The following is a 25,202-nucleotide window of genomic DNA, read 5'->3' as shown; positions in this document are numbered from 1 at the left end:
GTTATTCTGCAAGTACACAGATGTGTAAGTAGGTTCAGTGTAACTTTGTGGACGTTTAAAGGTGTTCATCAACGTGTAGAAGGTTGTCTGATATCTCTTCAGATGCTTTATGCCAGCTTATCCAGTCTTCTAGGTATGAGTGCAGTGGTACCAATAATGCGTGATCCTAAATGGCTGATTTGCACTTCCTGGTAGGACTGCTCATGGTCGAGTGTTGCCCAATATGAGAGGTTGACCCATACAGCCAACAGGGACTTCACACGCCTCACTGATAGGGATCCGATCACCAGGCAATCCTCTTTACCTTCACTGGTCTGCATGGTGGGAGGGTTCGCACTGCAGACTGACAGAAGTTACTGACACACGGACAGGACAGACTGAATCGAGACCGGGATACTTTGCGTGTGTTGGGAGCACTAGAACAGTGGTACCGGTGAGAGAGAAGAACCGGAGAAGATCCGGAACTAGAGCAGTGGTACCGGTGAAAGATCGAAAAGAACCAGAGGCGACCCGGACCGACTGCGGAGGTGTATTCGTGCTGTCTGAAGGTACGCCGTTAACGGGACCGTGTTGCGGTTCTACCTGCCGGACGGGGCTTCTTGACGCTTCCCCCAGTCGTGTTACCTCTGTTTCTGCCTGGGAAAAACTTTTTTTTCTTGCAGTTTATGTTGGTAATTTAGGGGTTAGGCGCGAATGCTGGCCGGTGGGTAAGCCAGCGCATGGAGATCTGTTGTGAGCTTTCGGTGGGTCGGAGGCTCCACGTTTTAACACCGGCCACACTACATTACGGAATCACGGCCTGACAGTCGGCTAAGGATCCTATGAACTTCTGACCAGTTACTGATTGATGTTAGCCTACAACTATAGCATGAAGGATTATGTCTGGATGTAGGAATCAGACGAACCGCATGTCGGTCTGATGACACCCAGACATGGGTTATTTACCCCCAACACATGTCTACAACAGTGGACACTGCAAACACTGAATAAAATAGGAAATGCGTTATTAAGCCCGAACGAGAAACTAGGGTTAGGCCTAACCCAGCAGCAAAGGCAGGAGGAGTTATTGAATGAATACTACTTTCTATTAGTGTGGAGCAGGGACATTTGATTGACAGTGTCACATTGGGGGTGAAATGATCTAGCTCTGACAATAATTCCAAGGTGATGAAACATCAATAACACACAATGTTTGTACACTAAACATTTATCCATGTTTTCTTAAATTCATACATGGAAATTAATTCTGAGTCCACCCTGTTTGCCTTTTTGTTGAGGGTTTGGCTACTGCATCAACATACATTGCTGGAGGGCAAATGGCTTCTCTCCGAAAGGCTGTCCCCTAGAGTCCTGTACCTTATTACATGGCATGTGTGTTGGTTAATGTAGCTGTTTAGTGATGTCTAGTTAAGTTGCTTAAATGATAGGTTGCTGGGATGGGAGTGTAATAATGCCCTGAGTCCTACGATGAGCTGTCCTAGATGGTTTTCAACTGCCTTCCAAAGAATCAGTAAAAAGCCAGAAAGGTTTAAACAAAGTGTACATTTTACCTTATGGCATAACTATGTAACTTGGACAATAGCCCAGATCAATATCTTTCTGTCTATGCATTGTTCCAAAGCAGATGTGGTTTCTGCTCTCCAGTGTAGGTTGCCATAGCTACCCAAGCTAAATTTTCCACTGCAATAGTTTGAGGGTTATTTTCCCTCAGCCCCTTAGAAAAACAATGTCCTGCAGACCGTTTCCTAGTGGTGGATCTAGAGTGGAGAAGCAGACAGTCGGTGGAATACAGCAGAGAATTCTTGAATAATGAGATTCATTGAGGTATTTTCCCCAGTTCCCTTCTCCCGTACCTCCCCATCTAGTGTGTTTACTTAACTTATCTGTTATTATCACATACCACTCCGAGACTTGTACTGGTTCGTTTGCCAGATGGTTATGGGATGTCTGTGCATTCTGCTCATTCCTGCTAGAGATGTTTAGATATCCTGTAAGTTGGATCTTACTGATATGGGTTGTTGTTTGAATGATATCAATATGACAATACACAGGTTATTAAAAGTTAGGATCCCATTTTATAGATTGATGTGGATAGTTTGGTGTGTGTTTCTGTGTGTTGGTGGAGGATACACCTGCAACTCATAGGCTGTCATCTGGATGTTAGCCATCCCCTTGGCAACAGGAACCCCACCTGAGAACACACACACGCACACGCACACAGATATTGTTTTGTGTCTGACCTTGAGCGTCTGTGTAGATGTGTGGACCCAACCTGCACTTGACCTTGTGCCGTCAACTTGTTACGCACACACATCCTAGCCAACACTAACCCTAACCAGCTAAGCTTACAGCTGTCTGCTTCATGCGGGGTCTGGAGTTGTCGGAGCATTTTGTTTCTGATTTATACAAACACTTCAGCTCTGAGTGTGATGTGGGAATAGTGAATCCTACACAGAGAACGTAACACCAGATACTTCTACCTACCTACCTACCTACCTACCTACCTACCTACCTACCTACCTACCTACCTACCTACCTACCTACCTACCTACCTACCTACTTTCCTACCTACTTTCCTACCTGCCTACATACCTACCTACCTACCTATCTTTCTGAACCATGCGAGAGCCTGTCAGCCATCCACGGTTCTAACGGCCAAGGCCTCTGCTACCCTGCACCGATAGCAGCAGGGAGAGATACGGTACTAGACGCCAGGGTGAGCCTGATTTGACTATGAAGTCCCTTAGCAACCACAGAGTTCCTCGCTCAAAGTTTGTTTATGGCATGGCGCAGCACTAGGATAGAAAGCAGGGTTATTATACATGTACTACTCGAACTATGACAGAGCAGCACTAGAATAGAGAGCAGGCTTATGATACATATACTGCTCTAACTGTGACAGAGCAGCACTAGAATAGAGAGCAGGCTTATCATACATATACTGCTCTAACTGTGAAAAAGCAGCAATATAAGAGAGTAGATTTATGTCCTAATTGATGTCCTAATTGAACTGTATCAAAGAGGGATATTTTTTTCTCTAAAGAGAGAATGGATATCTCATAATGATCTTTTAAAAACAAACCAGCAATACCCGATCCAAGGGTTTTGGGTCACATCTGCACGGCACATGCATGTGCTTGTTTGTAGATGCGGACCAATCATAAGCTCACTGCATGGAATGGAAAGAGTGGGGGAAAGATGCTGAATTTGATTGGATGTGGGCATTTCATGTTTTAGAAACCACAGAAATGGGGATTATGAGGATACTTGATTTCATTTTAGTTTGAGTGGTGAGCTCCCCTAAATATAGGTTACTCGCATGATACTCCTGCCTCTCGCGACACCCACAAGTTTGAATCTTTCAAAATTGTGGCGAGCACAGAGGCACAGAGATATTACATCCATTAATTTCATACACTTGAATAGTTAACCTCTCAAAGCTTATAACCTTTAGATGCGTTAGTGTCCATCAGACCAATTGCCCAACTATTCACCACTGGTTCTATTTACAATTCAGCTGCCATTGCAAATGTAGGACATAGTTTGAGCCCTCATGCTGGGGGGGCTGGAGGTCACTTGAAGTTGAAATGGTCTGGGAGGCAGTCTGCTGAGAACCATGAAGAAACGGCGTATAAATACAGAGAATGGTGTCTCTACCTCTAAATGAACCGCTGTGGTTTAGTGTGATTCCACGAGAGACGTCGCCACTACCCAGAGCCAAAGTTAGCCCTGAGAAAGCATGAGACGGAGAGAGAAGACTCTTCCTGGTGTATCCAGGAAGACTCTAGGCGTGCCCAATCCCATTGTGTTTCTACGTTTTACACACTTGGTTGTTTTAATTTTTTTAATTGGAAAAACCTTTTTGGAGAACCATCAAACTCCTACATGGCCATCATGGCAGAGCCCATTTCACCACAGTGTGAGTAGTGTATTCAATCCATTGGTCTTTACCAGATGAGTCTGAACTTTGGAGTGGGAGCAGGGACTTTGATCAGCAATAACTAAACTCTCAAGGAAATGTGATGTTACTTTGAGATAGGGCTGAGTGCTGTGTTGATCTTCTATTGATTTAATAATGAGGTATCATCTTCAATGGGTATTTCCAAGGTGGATTTATGCTAGGTAAGTGACATGATAATAAATCGCCTATCTTCAAAATTCTCCCGTTATTTCAAGATTCAATGTTGTCTCCTATCAATGAGGCTGGTGACGCATCACATTGTCTGATGGTGTCTCTCATTTAAAGAACCCAAAAGAAGACTTGTTGGCAACTATGCTTTGTACTTTATTTCAACATGTTTGACCTCTTGTTCCACTGCTGCAATGATTGTGGTTACGCTAGGTAAGCATTCACTATCAGCATTGTCTCAGGAGGTACGTAGATCCGGCTGACTGGCCTGACTGAAGGTTGCTGGTGCGATCCCCGGCTCCCCTTAGCTGCGTGTTTAGGTATCCCTGAGCAAGACACCTAACCCAAACTGAATGTTAGGCAATCATTTTAAGTGCTCTGAGTGACCACTGCTTGGAAAAGGGCTGTATAAATGCAATCCATTTACTATTGTAGTTAACCTTTTACCAGACTGACTCACAACAACACTGCTACAGGCGTGGCCTTGGACAACAGGTGTGAGACAAGGTGTAAAACCGGGAGAGAGATAAAGAGAGAGAATATTTTTCTTAGTTTATTCATTGACTTATTTGACAAGGAAGTACTTTGAAAGTTCACTGCAGGTTTTCTGTTAAGAGAGCAGAATTAGAAGGGATGTGCTTTAGTGCAGCCCAGAAAACGTCTAAAATTCAGCTTAGAAATTCATTAAATAAGAGTTGAACGATTGAAGACAGGAGGCTGTTGACTATGTGTGCATGCATGTGTAAAGGAGAAAGGCTCCTGGAGAAATGTCAACATGCTGAGATCAGTTAGATAAAGAGGGGAACCAGTAGTGCGTGTGTGATCTTGTTCCCTCAGCCTTCTATATCGCCAAATGTCCCAATCCCACCCACCACTCACACACCCACCTCCCAACACACACTCAAACGTCACTATACACATTCAGAACAATCAAGCTGACCATATCGCCCTGTCCGGGATCAAAGAATTGAAAGGCGGTGTTAGGTAAAACCCAAACCATATCTATGGTTTTGGGTTGGCATGGTATCCTGCTGCAACCGCCCGGCGCTCTGGCCTCCCGACACTCGACATGGTCAGTCCGCACTCTGCAGGCAAACAGACACTCAAGCAGAAAAAAGCATGAAAATATAGAAAATGGTCTTTCAAAGACATTGCTTCAAAAAGTGTGGCGTTTCCATCTAACACCAAAAGGACGAACATGGTTAAAAATATTAATTTCACGTCATCACAAGCAGATAGAAATTTTAATGCATTATTCCGGGCCCGGCCTATTATGAGCACATCATCTCACCAACCCCCCGCCCAACCCGAGCCCCACCCAGCACAGCCGCTGGGGTGATTTGCTGATTGTGGGAAAGAAGGGAGAGAGAGAGCAGTCTGCAGTTTTTTTAAAGAAGACAGTTGGCTCGAATAACTGCTTGTCAGAAGCCGGCTGCAGTTGGCAGTATTTGGCTTTTTTCTTAGGGCGTTGTCTTCGGGGGGGGGGGGTGGCCTGCAAAGCCCAGGGCCTTTGAGAGAGAGTCTCGTTTACTCTTACTGCAATTATCTTACAGCAGTCGCAGATCTTGGAAATGCTGAAATTGTTGTAGCGACAAAGAGGAGCACAGAGTTTAAAGTAGGATCCACACATAGTGCAGATCCTGTTTTATTTTACGCCATCAAATTATTAAGGAAATCCCTTGATGATTTGATGCTGTTCTATGTGGGAACACACCTTATTCTCTTTTACTGTGAACTTGGTAGACTTTAGCATCTTTTGTCAAGTTTCTCTGTACATTATTCACACAATTCCTCAAACAACCCCAGCAAAGTTTGACTCCACGAAACCACCTAATCTGCCGCTGTTTGAACCAACATGTGGTCTAATATTTTTTATCCACATCACAAAATAGTTGGATAAGAATAATATAAAGATAATATTGGTATTTGTGTAAAGATGAGTCTAGTATAGTGCCAGATTTTGTAGGTGGTGCAAATATTAATGATAAAGTATTACAAAACAATACTTAGCAATACTGCTGTTTTGTTGTATTGTGGAAACCAACAAAACAGTATGCTTTTGCTAAATCTATTAGGGCCGACCATTTCTACAAAAGCGTAAATGAACAGATATGTAAACAAATGATTATATTACACGTACATACATCATCATTAAACGTGTGTGTGTGTGTGTGTGTGTGTGTGTGTGTGTGTGTGTGTGTGTGTGTGTGTGTGTGTGTGTGTGTGTGTGTGTGTGTGTGTGTGTGTGTGTGTGTGTGTGTGTGTGGTTATTCCTGAGACTTGTTTGACTTCAAGGGCCTGCATTCTTATGTGTGTTTGTACAAACCGCTGAGCTTTCCTCTCATTCTTTGGAAACGGCCACTCTCTTATCTGGGGATTCCTCAGAGTTCAGCCAGTCCACACTACATTCACATTTCCTTATTGGTGTAATCTGAACAAGCCACTTTCAAACTTCCAAACTTCAAGACAGTTGTATTCAGAACTAGATATTTTTAGGCTGTCCTCAGCTGAGAACATTACGTAAAGTCCTTTTATTTCAGTTTTTCTGTGCGAATGACTATGCTTTGAAAAAGGTTCCTTCAATCTGTGGAAGTTTAGATATGGTTGCCAGCTGTGGTTGTCATCTGTGGTTGGGTGCCCCCCCCCCCCGCCCTGAGGAGAGGCTGGAGGTACAGGGGCTGCTGGGTAATGGTGTCATGGCACTGTTGGGTTATGGTCTTCTTGTACAGGTGCAAATAATAAAACAAACAAATTAACGTCTCAAACAACACAAATGGCCGCCTGGAGAAACGGTTGCAACGGGAACAACTTGGGCAACATCTCTAGCCACAACTATTACGTTTTCTTATGGTTCATTTGTTAGGGCCAATGGGTTATTAATAGGCAATCAGAAAAGAGGATGTGCTTAGTATAAACAGGAAATGCAGTGTTGTTGATATCCAGTCACCGTAGCACTTGCGTGGCTCTGATGCAGTAACCATGGACCACACATGTTCTGGAGGAAATACATGTGAGCACTACACCCAAAAGATGTAGTGGTCATAGAATAGAGTCATTGGTTTAATGTCTCAGACTTATTCCCCTTTTTGGTTCATACTATTGTGTTCTCCACACACTGGCAGAAATATATATGGGGGGGGGGGACAATGTTGTCATTAACACACACACACACACACACACACACACACACACACACACACACACACACACACACACACACACACACACACACACACACTTGTTCTGCATATACTATTGATAATGTTCTTCTGAAATTATGCCGTGTTGACCTATCTGGGTGACTGAAGTTAACCTAACAGTGCAGCCTTGAGGTTCATACATCCGGAGCCTATGTGTTAATGGCGATTTTATAGTTGCAACACACATATCTGTGTTCTTTATTTCACAATACACAGCTGTACAATTGTCTAGTTGTTTATTATAAGATAGCAGTTGAGAGAAACTCCCAATTATACAACTTAATTAAAGGGTAATTCCGGTGTAAAATGGATTTGGGATATGTTTGTATGATAAAGAGTTGAAACGTTCGTTTTGGAGCACAAAAACTGCATATAGACGCTTTCTTCAGTTGGCTGTTTTTAGCCGATTCTATCAAAACGCTATAGACTTGGAACAATGGGGGCAGCGGTTATGGTAAAAACTAAATCGCTATTTTAAACCACTTAAAAGGCTAAAAGTAGCACGACACTTCTTTGGGTAGTATAATAAGGGTCTTAACATATAAAACGAGGCATTGAGAACTTTGTAAGTGTACAGATTGTTTATTAAAAAGGACATTTTATACACACAGTACCAAGTAGATTGGCGAACACAGAGCTTGCGTGTTGCTGACGGATGTCACAATCTCTGTGTTCGTCAATCTACCTATCGAGTCTTGAAAACAAAATGGTGTCGACGGGTGATCTACTGATGGTATTGTGTGTATACACTTACAAAGTATAATAATACCAGGATCACACCCATGGAGAGGAAAGCAGCCAAATGGAAGAGACACAGGCCGTAAGACGTGCATATATAGGAACAGACGGCAGACTGACAGACAGAGATAATTAGAGAGACAGACAGCAAGGGGGAGAGATTCGGGTCCCTCTGACACACGTAAGAGAGGTGAGTGAGAAGCAGAGAGCGAGTGTCTATGGAGGAGGGGGGAGATGTGTGGGATGGGGGGGGGGGGGGTCACCAATATCTATAGCAGGGGTCACCAACCTTTTTGAACCTGAGAGCTACTTCATGGGTACTGAGTCATACGAAGGGCACCCCGTTTGATACACTCCTCTGATATAACATTTGCTCAGTTTGCCTTTGATATTAATGATGATTAATGATACTCATCTATGTGAAACATGTTAATTAATTAAGTCATTTTAATGATTTCTCACCGTAATTATCAACAATGACTTAAAAAAGGTGGGAAAGAGTTGTTCAAGAATGAGTAGTGCTATGTTTAGAACAGGCATGCGGTCCCCTCATATGGTCCTTGCGGGCGCCCTGGTGCCCGCAAGGACACCAGGGGTCACCAACTGTGTTGGTGACCCCTGATCTATAGGAAGATAATAATGTTATGACCTCCCCCAGTCGCAAGTCACCACCTGCCCATGTTTTCAGGCAAGTTGGCGTCTCACTATGGGAAAATTAATGTGTGTGTGTGTGTGTGTGTATGGGCATGTTTGTGTTTGTGTGCATGTGTGCCCGCAGGTTCTTGCATATGCAATATGCATGCATGTTCTTGCCATGATGTTACTATATAACTAGTCAAGTCAACTTATTTTATGTAGCACATTCCATACACAATGCAGAGCCAATGTGCTTCACATTAAAACATACAATAAAATAAAATAAATGCATGAAAGACACTTAGCAATTGATTAAAAAGACAATAATATAAGAGTAGGTTAACAGTGCACTTTAATTCAGTATTCTCAAACTTGATTCTTCTCAGCAGATCTTCAGTTTACTCCAGCTATGTGTTGTAGCTGAATCCTGCTCTTCCAGGTTTTATTTTGACTCTGGGAACCAGTTGCTGACAAGTCTCAGTTAATATTAAGAAGGGAAGCCTTTCAGTGAGATGATGTGGCCCTAAAGCGTTCAGTGATCTGTAGGTGGGCAGCAGTATTGTGAAATAATCCTCTGACCTACAGGGAGCCGATGCAGGGATTGGAGAATTGTTGTGCTGTGTTCAAATGTTTTGTTCTTCATTAGAACTCTAGCTTCTGTGTACTGATCAAGCTGTAGCTGGTAAAAAGGGGCCGTTACAATAACCTAACTAACTAGTAATAAATGCATGGACCAGATTAGTTTATTTTTCTTTTTTCGTCCTTAGTCCTGTGATGCTAGGCCGATTATATCACCGACTTGGTTTTTGATTTCAGATCTGAATCCGTAATAACAACAACTTCTTGTAGATATGACTTAACGCACTTTAAAACTGGACTGGAAACCCCAAGCCAATTCTCAAATCTGACCAAAAGTATTGAAATTTCAACAGTGTCGAAGGAGTCTGTGTAGATGAAGCTTGTTTACAACAGACCCGTTTGGGTGCTATGAAGTGGTCGAAATCCTGACTGGAAGTTGTCCTAGCAGCTCGTTGAGGATAGGAAATTATTAAGTTGCTGGAGGACAAGAGGAAAGTTTAGTATTAAATCGTGTCAGCATTGCCACATTACTTCTAATAAACATGGTGGGGAGGCAAAGGAGAGCACAGAGCTCTTTGACACCATGGTCATTGGAATCAACCATTAGGATTAGTACGCGTCGCACATATCAGTGTAAGACAAACTTGCTTACGTTTCTTGTTAAGTCACATATAGACTGGGTCTCTGGCTCTCTCTCTCTCTCACCTGACTCCTCCCTCAGCTCTCATTCTCTCCCTCCTCATTATGCGTCTCTCTGCTTTCCTCCGCCTACATGGTTTGCATTCTTGAGCTCTGACATCACAGCTGCCTCCGACCGCTCTGCAGTCATTTATATAAAGACCTTTCTTTTGCCCACCCTGTTTTCCTTTGCACTCCTTCTTCCTCCTGTTTAAGTGAGAGAGAGAATACATATCAGGTAAGGCAGTGGGAATGTCTGCCTGGTGTAGGGTCGTCCGACACGCTTCTCAGGAAGAACAACCATTCTTGGCGTCGCTGGAATGTCAGTTCTAGGGTGAGGAGAATGGAGGTCAAAGTTCATGAAGTAGATACAGGTTATGCCAAGCCATACACTACCAACCCCCCGTTGTTATTGTAGTCTGAGATCTGGGCAATGTCAGGATGGAAGGTCTTAAAAGTGTGTGTGTGTGTGTGTGTGTGTGTGTGTGTGTGTGTGTGTGTGTGTGTGTGTGTGTGTGTGTGTGTGTGTGTGTGTGTGTGTGTGTGTGTGTGTGTGTGTGTGTGTGTGTGTGTGAGATGTGTTGTACCTGGGCTTTAGATGCTCTTCTATCTTATCTTCTCTCTCGTTTTTAGATATACCCGCCAATTCAAATACATAATGGCTAGTATTAATTGCATATTCTGGCTGTATTGAGCGAATGTTTAGTATTTTGCTTGAGAACTGACTGAAATAACCAGTTTGGTATGTATTTTATCGGTATGTATTGGGGATAGTATTGAATGGAGATGGACTAAGGTTCTAAGGCTCACATGGGTAGTGAATACATTTAGTTAATATACCTCAATCAAGGATAAGGGTTTAAACTTATGAACATTTTGTTCTTTACATGAGAAGCTGCAGGGTGTGTGTGTGTGTGTGTGTGTGTGTGTGTGTGTGTGTGTGTGTGTGTGTGTGTGTGTGTGTGTGTGTGTGTGTGTGTGTGTGTGTGTGTGTGTGTGTGTGTGTGTGTGTGTGTGTGTGTGTTTGTGTGTTAATGTGAATGTGATGACTGGAATGAATGGAAATATCTTTGTTTTATTTGACTTTGCCTCGCTGTGCTAACACATGTCTACGCTGATGACGTATTGCTCAGTTCGCCCTGCAACCTTAGTGCTTCCTAGAATCGTTAAGTCAGGCTTGTAGGGCGTGTTCAGAGCAAAGTGTTGGTCAAAGTCCTAACTTCCACAAGCTCCACAGGGCACTGCTATACTGTCAGATCAAAGTAAGCGTACTGTAGGGTTGTTTGTATGACCTGGTGCTTGGTATGCTGAGAACCGTTGAGTATTGGATGAAAGCTCTTTAGTCACAGAAATACCATTAATATATGTTATGGAGATGTTATCCTTTCTATAACTGACGGCGGCTTTATTCCAGTAAATGCAGTAAATTAATTCATGTGCGAGTGTTGGGAGTCATGCTGCAGAACCAATAACTTCCCCAGGGTTTAAAACCAACGGGAGGAAGTGAAAGAGAAGGGGGGGGGGGGGGGAGAGAGGGAGAGAAAAGAATGCAAGACAGAGGGAGGGAGAAACTTCCCACGGATGGAAGGTCACTGGAACTGCATTTATGAAAAAAAAGATTGTGTGAAGGGTGGTTTTTAAACCAGTGCCCCCAGCCGCCACTTCTTGTTTTTTAAACAACCGCTCTGTGTCATTACAAAATGTGCCATGTTACTCTCCGAGTGTATTTAAGAAAGTGTGGGGCTCACCATGGACTCATTCTTCAGGAAGAAGTCCGATGCTGACCAATCAGAGTGGATAGAGTCATCCCCTGTGTGGTAGAGGCTTCCCTAAAGGGCTGATTAGGGTCAGTGTTAATTTTTGGCAGCAAATTCTGATTTAGTCTTAGTCTTAGTCTTTTGAATAACACACCATTTAGTTGTATTCCTATTTTAGTCATCTGAAATCTATTAGTCTTAGTCTAGTTTTAGTCTACTAAATATTAGCAGATTTTAGTCGACTAAATCTACAGCGGACTTAGTCAACTAAAGGTTTTTTTGTTATGCAATGGTATAAAGGTTTGAATATGCAATACAGACACAGATTTAACGGTTGTAACACAACATGTATTTTATTCTTAACGTCATGACGGAACTCTCCTCCTTCAATATTGCGTCAATCTCAAGTTTGATCTTCTTCTATGGACTTTGAGCATCATTAATGCATGAGATGTACAATGAGTTGAATTCAGCGGCTTATTTTTTTAACAAAATAAAAGTTAAATAACTGCTAGGGCTACAATGCCGAATACCTTACAATGTCTTGCTACTCTGTGCAAAATCAACAAAATTGAACAGAACAGATTAGTGCAATTCTCAAATGTAAAATAAAATATGTATTGGCTGTAATGCCATTGCACGCAGTACCAAAGAATACTCCTTAATCTTCATGTAAATAAAAACTGCTCTCAGCATTGAAAATAGTTAAATATCACATTAAACTAAAAAAGCACACAACTCTGTTCACATCATCTTCTGTTACTGTGCATTGTGTGCAAGATCAAAGATTTGAAAAGAAACACAAAAAATATGTAAAAGAAAATATGCATTGGTTGTAATGTCATTGCACACAAAATGAAATATTCTTCTGTTAATAAATAAAAAGTGGTATCAATGAGGCAGTATCAATGAGCTCAACTCAAGGCAACGTGAATTACATGCTAAGCTGTAATGCCAATCAAATACCAATCAAGTTGTGCATATACGACTACAGGAAATGCTGTAAATAACAGTGAATACAACAGTTCTATTTCTCTTTGTTCATTTTAAGGAAAGCACTTCGCTCCAATGTGACCCTTCCTCGGTTGCGCCGTCCTCTTGTGAGGTCAGGTCACCTGTGGATGCTGATTACCCTCTCTGCAAAAGCTTGAGAAGCTGGCATAGCCAACAAGTCTAACGCAAAATGCTTTAAACTGTGATAAAAACTCTCACTCTTTTCCAGCCAGAAGTCTGTTCCTGTGTCCTCAGTGATGGGATGTAAAAGTTATTCCTTATACTTGATGATCTGCTGCCTGATGCTGGTTGTGGAGGTTTTCTGTTTAGGCCTTGTGGTGCGGCATTTTGAGAGGAACCTAAACCTGCTTTGAGGATATCGCTGCTTCTGGTTCCTCAATAACCTCTTCTTCTGCATCATGTTCAGACTGGTCCTCCTGTCTTGTGTGTGGGAAAGTGCATTTGACCACATAGTCTTCTGCCTGTTTCAGCAGTTCCTGGATATTTCCATCAGCCACATCAACAATAACAAGGATTTCACAGACAGTTGGGTTTGACGAAGCAGGCAGCTGCTGCAAGCGGTGAGAACTTTTCATTGGTTGAATCCAAGAAGCAAGCAAAACGCTGGTTCAGATTTGCTCTCATTTTCCCTGCAAGAAGTGGCGAGGTCTCTGTACTGAGTGCTCTCTGCAAAGTCAGTTAGGTGACCTTAGCAGATCAAAGAGGGCAGGAACCACTAGGGACATAGATGTGGTGTCACTCTGGAAGGTTTTAGTGTGTTCCGCAAAAGGCAGCAGTAGTTCAGCATGAAAAAAGGTTTTGCCACTCACTAGTAAGCAAACTTGTCCCATCCCATGTCACTTTGCGATTTTGACAGACTGCATCTTTGACTGTGAGGAGTCGTGTGACCATGTTGAATGTGCTTGGCCAGCGTGTGGGGCAGTCATTTACAACAATAAGACCACACTGGTCCAATTACCCTCTGTGTTGCAACTGAGGACTGCGAAAGAGCTTCACCACAGACCTTGCTTTATCGAGGACTCTTTTGACAGTCTCTTTCTGCAACATGTGGACCACAAGTTGTATGGTATGGACCACACACGGTGTCCGGTCCATTTCCATGTCGACATGATGGTACCTAATAACAATAAGAAAAGACAACCAAATAAGTCTAAACCTAATAAGTGGCTGTGTGTGTCTGTATATACTGTATACATGTGGCAGGGGAAGATCATTCATGTGATAATTGTCATGTAAAGAATAAACTAAACATGGCTCACCGCTGGTCATCAGGTACAGATTCAGAGTCACTTTCCTGCATCATGGACCCAGGGGAGTCATCCTCAGAGCTTGTTTTCTTCTGCTATGGTGTGTTTAAAGGCTGCCAACATGTTACTCCCATTGTCCGTTATTACTGTCAGGATCTTCTCCTTTGGTATGGCCCACTCTTGCATACATTTATCCACACTTAATAGACAGTGCAGTGTGTGGGTGAGCTACTTGTTCAAGGGCCAACAATATGTGTACATGTTTATTTCGTTTCAACACAAAAGTAGCATGCGCTTATGGCAAGGAATGAGGCTGTCAGTCCTTTTTTTGTCCACATGTCAAGGCCCATGGGTACTCTTCGGGCAGCAGCCAGTCCTCTCTTGAATTTTTGTCTTTCAGTCCATACTGGGTTTCAATCAAATTGCTAATTTTAGTTTTTCTTGGAACCATTAGTCCTCCTATCTACTATCTCCATCATTAGCACAAAGTCCTCGTCTTCAATTGTTGTGAGTGGTTAACCTGTGCGTCCAATCCATCTAGCTATGGCCTGCTCCTTCGTATGGTTGTTCCTTCGATTCAGTTTTGTACTTCGAAGAACTTGGAAAGCTGCAGAGATGGTCTGCTGCTGGTTGCACTAGCAGCACTAGTTTTATTTCCACTAGGCCCCATGGTCATCTTTGTCATCAGACGTCTTCTGCGTCTGAGGGTGAATAAAGGGGAATCAAGTTGTGATTCTTTTTTCTTACACACACACACACACACACACACACACACACACACACACACACACACACACACACACACACACACACACACACACAATTTATACTCATATTAATTGAGCGATACATCTAATCAATACAGTTCAGAGGTGGTTTCCTTTAGCTTCTATTTTATTCCAAGTTTAGCGGAAACAAGGTAGTTTATCTGATAAAATAACCGTAGACTATATGCTTACCTTCGCATGTATTTCTGGATGAGTCCTCTGTAAATGTCGCTTCAGTTGGTGGTGTTTTTCCAGCGATTTTTGCTCCACACGCGGTACAGACGTACTTGTTGTCCTTGTTGTCAAATGTGAAGTGCGACCAGATGTCAATTCTCTGTTTTCGCCCTAGTCCTAACATTTCTGTTGTTCATAAGACCGGGTGCAATGCAAAACGTTCTCGTGTTAATTGTGTTCTCTCTTGTTCTCTTGTGTAACTGCGTTTGTTTAGTTGTTTCACGGCAATGCATGCACCTGCATTTGCCGCAGCTTTTGCATCGTTCAACCTAAGCTCAAAAGATTCGCTCTGATTGGACTTCTTCCCAACTTGTCCCACAAAAGAGCAGTTCTGATTGGATCTCTTCTCCATTCGTCCCGCCCTAACATTTTTTTTCTCGTTTGTATTCGTTGACTATGGGTGTCAGTTATATTTCGTCACAGTCTTCGTCATCATATCTGACTTTTATTTAGAGTATATTTAGTTTTCGTCCGTGAAAAAGGTTTGTTGACGAATATTTTTCGTCATAGTCTTAGGGTTCCACGTCGACGCAACGCTAGGGGGTTTACGTCCATTACGTCCTGGTGGACCCCCCTTGCCACCACCACAAGGGCCTGACGTGCGCCTCCCAGAGGTTGTAACCTGCGTCGAGGCGACGCAGCAGCAAGGGCTGCCCTAAGGCCTGTGTGGTAGAGGCGGCCTTAAGGCCTGTGTGGTAGAGGCATCCCTAAGGCCGGTGTGTGCTAGTAACACTAAGAGGTAGCAGACTTATCTTCATCAGAGAACGGAAAAGATTATTGGACATGACACTTAGAGATATTAATTGTTCACTACGAAAGTAGAGTAGCTGAAAGGCTACCAAGACCTTTTCTGTATTTATAGAGAAATGTGTACCAACCGGAAATCTTTATAATGAAATATTTGCAAGGTTGAATCTTCCTTCAGATGTCCTTCAAGCCATCAGAGCTTGGAGAGAAGCTGTCGGCATTTTGATCTAAAGCTGCTGGACGTTGGATGGGCATTAAGGAAGTGTTTGTTGGCATTCTTTATAGAACATTGTTATCTGCTTTGAGGGCGATTTGCCAGAAAGGGGCAAGGTATTATGGGAGAAGATAAGGACAAAGCAGAGGTGGAGAGCAAGCAGTGACAAAAGCAATCCATTAAGTACAGATCAACATACTAAACAACTCACATCTTCAGTATCTGCACATAAATGTAAAATATGTTCAAACCTGACGATACTATGATGTATGGAGAAAGGTTGCATGGAGTAACAGAAGTCAAGAAACGTTACATAATTTTTGGCCTCATTTTGGGATACAAACCAGACCCAATGCAACCAGAAACATTGGCTGGAATAATTATGTTTAAAAAACGGGTTTCTATTCCACGTCAAAACTTGCAGCTACATGATAATATAGGAAACAGGCAATGGCATCAAAAGCCAACTCAACAAGGCAAGAAACACATTCAGAATGAATTACAGCATCAACACCAAACTCAAGTCTCCAACCAGCAATTACTTGCTCGGACCAACCAAGAAAGTATAACGTCCATCATTACAAGAAGGCGGTTGAGATGGATTGGACGCATCATGCGAAAAGAACAGGATTACATTACTAGAACCGCCCTACACTGGACACCTGAAGGCAAATGAAAGAGAGGACGACCAAAGAAACCTGGTGTTGAACAGTTGAGAAAGAACTGAAAGCCATGAAGCAGACCTGGTGTTCTATCCAAAAGCTCTCCCAAAACAGACAGGGGTGGAGATCCTTTGTTGCTGCCCTACTTGCCAGTAGGCATAAAGGGCAGCAAGTAAGTACATGAAAATATTAATGATAAGAAAGAAATATATATAATTAGGCATGCAAGTTCTGGGTAAAGTCAGTTCTATCATGAGCTGCTTTCAGACATACTTTTTAGTCCTGATATTCCCCTAATGGGCCGTGTGTCTGAACAACATATCCTGACATTTGTACCCTGAAATTTCTTCTGAAAAAAAAAATACTACACCTGAGGTAGTATTTTCTCCGGAGGAAATGTAGATATTGTGTGAATGAGGCGTAGAAAGTCGATAGTTCTCCCACCACCTGGGAGAAGCAGCACCCTCAATGATAATCAGCCTGTTGCCTTTTGTTTGTTGAATGGTTAAAAAATCGGTTTAAAAAAATGCAACGGAATATAGGCTGTATTGTTGCAGCAACGTTTAAGATGATCGCGATGAGTTCTGCCCGTTCTGTATGGAAGTAAATTTGTGCCATCGGATTTTGAAATAATAAGCCATTGAATTAGGGCTGCAACTAACGATTATTTGAATAATCGATTCATCTGTCGATTATTTTTTCGATTAATCGATGAATCGGATAAAAAAACGGAACATTACTTCAAATTCACAGTGCAGGACTGAAGTGTAAAAAACACCAGGTTATTGCGCCAACGTCCCAAAACTATTAAAAGTAATATTAAATAATAAAACAATTAAAAAAACATAACACAAAAAAAACATACAATGTATGATATATGATATATTTATACAACGGGGGACCTAAATCCAGCGATCTGATTGGTTCCCAACTGTTGTATAATGACCGTATACATAACTGCTATGACGCCCGATCATTTGTGAAAGTATCACTCTGCGCCTTGAAGTGGAAACCGTTACAACCGTTCTCCTCGGAGGGACGCTAAAGTGTGTTGCATAGCGACCGTCGTGCATTTTGAAGGCAGCCAGGAGGGACTACTTTTGGTAGTCTTTAATAAAACGGCTACTTTGACTTTCTTGGTTTCTTTTTAAATGTAGTGTGTCTATGACTTTCGTTTCGCCATAACAGTAACCGTTGTATAAAAGCAATAGATCACTTCAGTCAGTGGCATGTGCTCATTATACCACTGTGAAGGGGGGTCGCCGGCCCTCCGCTGCGCGTCGGGGCCGGACAACGCCCCTTAACAGTGGTATAATGAGCACATACCACAGCCTGGCGTGATCTATTGCTTAAGTATATAAGGGATGTCCATGGTTAACCGGTCAAACCTATTGATACCATTTTCGAGACTCCTTAAAATAGAACTTGTAATATTGCTTTTAATTGCTGATAAGATGATGATAGTTCAAGATAGGACATTAAACAGGTCATAATTCTATCTTTACTATCTATTTTATATTACTGTGAAAACAAGTTTTCACCAAAATCTCAATTATTATTTATTTTTTTCTGTTGCATTTGAACGCATCAATCATATTACTGAGCCGACCTGAACACATCACATTTGACACTTTTTTTAAGCTAACTAGCTCTATATCCTGCCGATTTTAACATGGATTTAAAAACTGCATTACTGTTTTTAACTGACGGGACTTTCTACACCGTCCGGTTGTGTGATTACTACCGCTGCTTTGAATGACTGTTGATGCCACGCGTTGCCGACTCCGAGCCCGGTCTGCACAACGTCTGCAGCAGCAGCAGCTGACAGTTTTCGGTTGGACTATTCTGAGTTGAAGGAGTTTTTTTTAACCCAAAGACAGTGAAGGTACAACACTTCTATGTAGGCCTACAGTCCAGTGTTAAGATACGACCAAAATACAAGCTGTGGTCGCTCACACTAAAGCTCGCTGTGGGCGTGCATGAACCATGAACCAACCTGTCGGCGGCTGGCTGTAAACAGTGCTGCGCCTACGAGTAACTTATTAATCGCGCGACACAACGAATCGACGACCAAATTTGTTGCCAACGCATTTAGTAATCGAATTTTATCGATTTTATCGATTCGTTGTTGCAGCCCTACATTGAATTCTGATCACTGAATATTTATACATTGAAATAACGTATCTGGATTTCCTGCCTCTAAATTTAACTCTTACAATTTTCGATAAATCATTTTGAGCAAAGTTAAAAATTCAAAATCAAATATTCAACGTTAAAAAATACAACTTAAATATTTTCTACGTCCCCAAATTCAACATGCCAAAGTCGGCTGCAAAAATCAATGTATGAAATTTTGCGTTAACATCGGGGGACCCAAGGAAGAGCAATCGATCCTAAATGCTAGATCCCGGTCAAGCAAGGAGAGCGAGCGGGTGTTACACAGAATTCTGCGACCACCGAAAGTGTGACCCCAGGGGGCGCTGTTGCACATTTTCTGCAACATGCACGAGTTTGAAGCGTAGACGGGCATGAAGTCTTTGGCATGTAGAATTTTGAAAAATAAAGGTAAATGATTTGTTGAAAATTTGAAAGTTATTTTCAGAGGGAAAAAATCAAGATATGTTATTTCAATGCATAAATATTAAGTGCTTAGAATTCAATGGCTTTTTATTCTCAAATCCGAAGGCACCGATTTACTTCCATAGTTCTGCCTCCATCTGTGGTCAAACCAAAAAAAACTAGAGTGACAGCAGCCACACTTATCTCTTGATGCGGAGGACATGTCTAAAAACGGATATGGTTGATCACGGTCAAAATAAGGTTCAGTTACGACTCCTGGTGAATGCATTACGTCTTTGGCCAAACCTGAAAAGATTTTGGTAGTCCTGCAAAAATGTGGGAAATAACAAAAGAGTTGAAGCTTGATGAGACCAGAAGTGTTCTCGTTTTGATCATAATGTTTCAGGTTCTACAGTCTTTGGACGATATGACTTGAGGTTCAGTTCGCTTTGGGTCGATTAGAGGAGACTTTAACCAGTGCTTTGGTCAGAGCTTCTAATCATCACCACACAGACAACAGCAGTGAAAACAACAAGTAAGCAGTCGCACCAGTGCCCCATTGAACACTAAAGCGAGAGAGAGAGATTTTTTTCCGCTGTTCAGAAGGAGTGGTGGGCAGTGTGTGTGAGAGAGCAGGGGCATGGGGAGAAGAGGAGGGAGGACCTGAATCAATGGAAGGTTGGATGGTCGAAAGTTCCCTCAAACAACTGTGTGGGCCCTTCACAACACAGTTCCGTCCATCTGAAATGCAGAAGTCATGTCTAAGATATCTTAAAAAGTGACCAGATGTTAATGTTGGACAACTCTGACGGAGGCAAGCACAGATGTTATCGAGGGCTGGTTTTGATAGCTTCAAAGTGGCACCACACCAGGGGATGCCAGTAGCTGTTCCAGTGAGGTCAACCTGTTACTTATTCAACCAATCCGAAATGTCATGACTTGCATTTCTCCATCGCACGCACTCACTCACCCACTCGCTCAGTCACTCCTTCATGCTATAATTAATTGGTTGGCTTACCTGTGAACAAACAATGTAATGTCATATGGGAACCAATTCAGTATATAATGTATGTTGTTCCAGCAGCAAATCAGTCTCTGAAACAAGAATAATTTGTGTTCGAAACTCCTATAGACTTAGACTTAACTTAGCTCACCTCAAGCTAATTAATAGCTCCTCTCTCTATTATGCCCCAGAGGCCGGATCCTAATGTGCAGTCTGACATAACAACAACATGTGCACCTGCTTTACTGTGTGTGTGTGGTGTGTGTGTGTGTGTGTGTGTGTGTGTGTGTGTGTGTTGTGTGGTGTGGTGTGTGTGTGTGTGTGTGTGTGTGTGTGTGTGTTGGCTCATCCCAACTCTTCCTAGATGATCCATTTCTAGTTTTCTAGTTGGTGTCTTATACTACGAACGCTATAACAGTCTTATACTGTTTCTCCTCGTCTGCTCTTATCTGCTGCTTATTTCTGACATGGATTTGGGGAATCTGCGCAGTCTCATGAGTAAATCTCAGGATCTACTGGACAAACGCATTCACCAGCTCAAAGATGTAAGTCTCCCTTGCTGCTGTTGTAGTCTTTACTAACGTGTTGCACTGAATAGGGCTGTGAGGTATGGACTAGACTATAGATCTGGTGTGACAATACAAAGTGTATTTCTTAACAAGTATCCTGATGAATTTCACTATGTTGAGAGGGCTGGTGGGTCCTTTGCTTGCCACTGACCTTTCTGCTGATTGCTGTTTGGTTGAAGATATGTTTGGGCTTGCATTGAGAACAAAGTGAAAACCCCAACTGAAATGTATTGGATGTTTTCAAATGGCAAATAGCAAACTAATGCATCTTTTCTATTAAATATGGAGCTGTCCATATAAACCCGAATCTACCCGTAGACTTGCAGTGATGGCTCAGGCATTTTAGTTAAGAGCATTCTGTTTGAATGTTCGTGGACTAGCCTATGAGTCTCAAGGAGCTCAAACTTCATTCTATAACTCATGTGGGCAAAACATAATATTGCATACATTGTTTTATCAAATGATATCGCTTTAGGTTTGAAATGTGTCCTATTTTTGGTCTCTCTGTCTCTCTACTGTTTAGAGAGTAATTAAACACAATTGTGTCCTTGTGGTACTAAATGGTGAGTTTTAAAAGAAAATCACCTTCTGTGGTTGTCAATGATGCCTTTTTGCGGTAACATTTTCAGTATATGACATAGTGTGTGTGGTAGGGCTGTCAAAACGAACTTCGCTATTCGAATATAATTCGAATTTTTAAAAAAGGAGAACATTCGAGTGCGGCAACTAACGTTCAAACTTTTTTTTTGCAAATTTTATTGACAAGTCAAGAATTACATTTAACTTTTGCCTAGCAACGACGCAAATCAAAGTCAACGTCGTGCATCGTGACGTTCGGCATTGTATGCTTACAAGATGGCGGGGAGCAGCGCGCGAGCAGACAGAGAGCTGGAAAGCATAACTCCTAAAAACTTAAAAAGCACCGTGTGGAAACATTTTGGATTTCCATCGAGAAACGGGAAGACTACATCCAGAGCAACCGTCATTTGCAAATTATGCTGTAAGTCGTTAAGGTATAGTTACCACTCGACTACGAGCAACATGAGCGCACACCTCCATTCAGTGCATTACTCGGAGTACGCAGAACAGTTAGCGGCTGAGGAAGAGCCACGGTCAAAGAATTGTCTTTTTGAGACTTAAAATAGCAGTGTGTGTGTTTATTTGAATGATTGAACATCAGCTTCTTCATTAAACATCATTGCTTGAATATTTCTGGCATTATATCTTACCTATTTATATACGTTTTGTATTGATTTGGTAAAACTTGTTGCAAATGTTACATAACAGATTTGGTTGACGCGCCCTCTAGTGGACGCGGGACGTAGGCCTAATAATAAGATGGTATCGGTGTATATAATGATATAATAAAAAAAAAAAAAAAAACATTAAAATATTCATTAAATATAAACATTAAAATATTCGAATATTATTCGAATATTCAACATAAGAAGCATTAGAAATTCGAATATGATTTGAGGGGAGGATTGACAGCCCTGGGTGTCTACTTTGTACAACATTCTGGTTATAATATAATTTAGGAGAATAGATTGCTTTTGTTTTGGCCAATCAGATTTAAATCGTCACTGTAGAACTACACTCATTAATAACCCCTTCTGAAGCCAGGCCCAGTTTACAAGAGGAAGCTTGCGGGTAAAAACGAAAATATTTTATCGGAAGTGCCTTTCGTTTAGACTGTGACAGCGTTTTTGGGGCTTAAAAACGCAAAAATCTGAAACCAACCTCCAGAGTGGAAAAGTTAAATATGCTCCGCCGTAGCGTTTCCGTCTACACTGCCAAGGCGCGAAACTCTGCTCAGATCTATGCAGTGGCGTTTCTACATGTAAAAAACAGGTGGGGCTAGGCTCAGTGGTGACTGGTCATTAGGGGCAAGTGGGGCTCGGCCCACCTACTCTCACAAGAAAAAAATAAAATAAATATATATATATATAATATATAATTATAATTACATAATAATAATAATTTTATATATATATTATATATATATATATATATATATATATATATATCTTTAAATAATCTCTCCAGAAAGGGGTAGCGGGTTGCCACAGTACAGATAGTATTACTGAACAGAGAAGGATCAGTAATTATGTTTTGGTTTTCGTGGCGCAGATAAGAGCAGGAAGATTCTACGCATGCGCTCAGACATGACGGTGTTGTGTGATAGTGTGTCACAGCACCACCTAGCCGCCTGACATGCATACCCAATCGAATTCCACACACTTTTGCTTCACCGTATGCACGCAGATTTTCTTCTGTTCAGATCGTCATCATATAAACGTATTCTCAGCCACCCAGCAAGTTAGTTTTCTTCCGTGCACTATCTCTAACAAAACCTTTAGGGTTTTCTATCTCCAGTCCAGGCTCTGTGCAGAAGTTCCGCTATAACATGCTAGGACTGTTGGATTCCAGATTAGGCCCAGGGTGTTTCATTATTTGATAAGCTTGGGAAGACGTTGGGCTGACATTGGGAGAGAATGTGGAGTGATGACACACACACGCACGCACACCTCTCCCAAGAAGTGTTTCCATAAAGTTTTCCAGTGATGGCTCACTCTATTCTGAACACCACCGCTCAGTTGGAACTTTCCCCCTGCTCCAAGTTCTGAACCTTGTTGGATTCTGAATCTGCACCAGACTACTGCTTTCTGTTTGTGAACCTTAGTGACATCATACGTCAGAGGAATAATTGACCCCACTCCAAAACTGTCAGAAACACTAGAGCACTGATTGAAGCTAGGAGCCGCGGCCACCAGACTACAGTAGACTCTTCACCGAGGCCCCAACACACGAGGATGATGTTTGTTTCTCCGTAGGCAACAGTGGAGTGGGTCATCCACGGGGTCTGCTTGTTAATAAAGTTGCACATTATTTCAATGTATGCTGTAGTTGAGGTGGTCCAAAGGCCTGGGACTGTCGTTTGTTGTTTTTTTTCAAAATAATGTTATCTGATTAAACGTTTATTTTTAATATATTTATTTAGTTATTGAAGAGATTTAATACAATTTGTACATAATATAGCTAGTGTTTTATTAAAACATGGTCTTCCTTTACTGCTTTGAGCAAAATAGAAATATGTAAAGGCTATACATATTAAACGTTCGTACACATTTTGGTAGATAATAACGTCCTATTTCTTTGCATCCTAAAATCTGCATCGATTCGGAGCCTGAAAGGTATATCAATCAGGCCCTACTTGTTAGTTCAGTCTCTTAGTTACTTTTCTCTTGTGTTGTTGGTTTATACTTCATGACATCTCCTTGTGTTGTTGGTTAATATTATATGACCTCTCCTTGTGTTTTTCAGGTAGTGCCAAACGACAGGGGGGCATGATGGAGTCAGCCCTGACAGCTAGAGACCGAGTGGGGGTCCAGGACTTTGTCCTGCTGGAGAACTACACCAGCGAGGCGGCCTTCATAGAGAACCTGCGCAAACGCTTCAAGGAGAACCTCATATACGTGAGTCTTGTGGTCAGGGTGTGAATGGGTGTGGTTAGGGTGGGCGTGGTCGTGGTTAGGTTAGGAGTGAGCTTGGTTAGGGTAGGAGTGGGCGTGGTTATGCTGAGTGGATCTGGTCATGCATTTGGGCGTGGTCAGGGTATGAGTGGGCGTGGTTATGGTGTGTGGGCGTGGTCAGGGTATAAGAGGATCTGGTTATGGTGTGTGGGTGTAAGTTGGTGTGGTTATGGTGTGTGGGCGTGGTTTGGATGAAAATGGATGTGGCTAGGATGAAAGTGGGTGTGCTTCGGGTCTGAGTAGGAATAGTCTATAAAATCAGAATTTAGATTATTAATTAAAGACTGTGTTCTCTACTGACCCTGACCCTGAGGACAGTGGGGTACGGGGTACTGACCCTGCTCTCTTCCTCAGACCTACATCAGCTCTGTGTTGGTGTCGGTGAACCCCTACAAGGACCTGGAGATCTACACCAAGAACCACATGGAGCGGTACCGCGGGGTCAACTTCTATGAGGTCTCACCCCACATGTGAGTCTCAACCCCTCTCCCTTCCACCCGTCTACCCCTCCACCCATCTCCCTCCACCCGTCTCCCCCTCCACCCGTCTCCCCCTCCACCCATCTCCCCTCCACCTGTCTCCCCCTCCACCCGTCTCCCCCCCACCCATCTCCCCTCCACCCGTCTCCTCCTCTCCCTCTCCACCCATCTGCTCCACCTGTCTCCCCTCCACCCTTCTCCCCTCCAGCCGTCTCCCCATCCACCCCTCTCCCCTCCACCAGTCTCCCCTCCACCCGTGTCCCTCCAACCGTCTCCCTCTCCACCCATGTCCCCTACACCCGTCTTCCCTCCACCCGTCTCCCCCTCTCCCACTCCATCCGCCTGCTCCACCCGTCTCCCCTCCACCCTTTCCCTTCCACCCCTCTCCCCTCCAGCCGTCTCCCTCGCCACCCGTCTCCCTCCACCCGTCTTCCTCTCGAACCTGTCTCCCCTCCAC

General features: G+C 42.7%; 1 protein-coding gene across 2 annotated transcripts in view; it reads left to right on the top strand.

Annotated features, from left to right (window-relative positions):
* The window catches only part of LOC115547770 (unconventional myosin-Ic-A-like), a 28,054-nt gene extending 3,280 nt beyond the window's left edge, over positions 1–24,774 (top strand). Inside the window, exons 1-3 of one of the 2 annotated variants that reach the window (XM_030362221.1) lie at positions 3–548; positions 24,058–24,209; positions 24,621–24,774. In XM_030362221.1, coding sequence (XP_030218081.1) covers positions 24,081–24,209; positions 24,621–24,740 — 249 coding nt within the window. In that variant the 5' untranslated portion in view covers positions 3–548; positions 24,058–24,080 and the 3' untranslated portion in view covers positions 24,741–24,774. Of the gene's footprint in view, positions 1–2; positions 549–24,057; positions 24,210–24,620 lie in introns of those variants that run through there. The other variant, XM_030362213.1, reaches the window with a different exon arrangement.
* The last annotated feature ends 428 nt before the right edge of the window (positions 24,775–25,202 follow it).

Source organism: Gadus morhua, chromosome 1 (assembly GCF_902167405.1).
Source record: "Gadus morhua chromosome 1, gadMor3.0, whole genome shotgun sequence".
Taxonomy (NCBI): domain Eukaryota; kingdom Metazoa; phylum Chordata; class Actinopteri; order Gadiformes; family Gadidae; genus Gadus; species Gadus morhua.
This window is presented reverse-complemented; position numbering and strand designations above follow the sequence as displayed.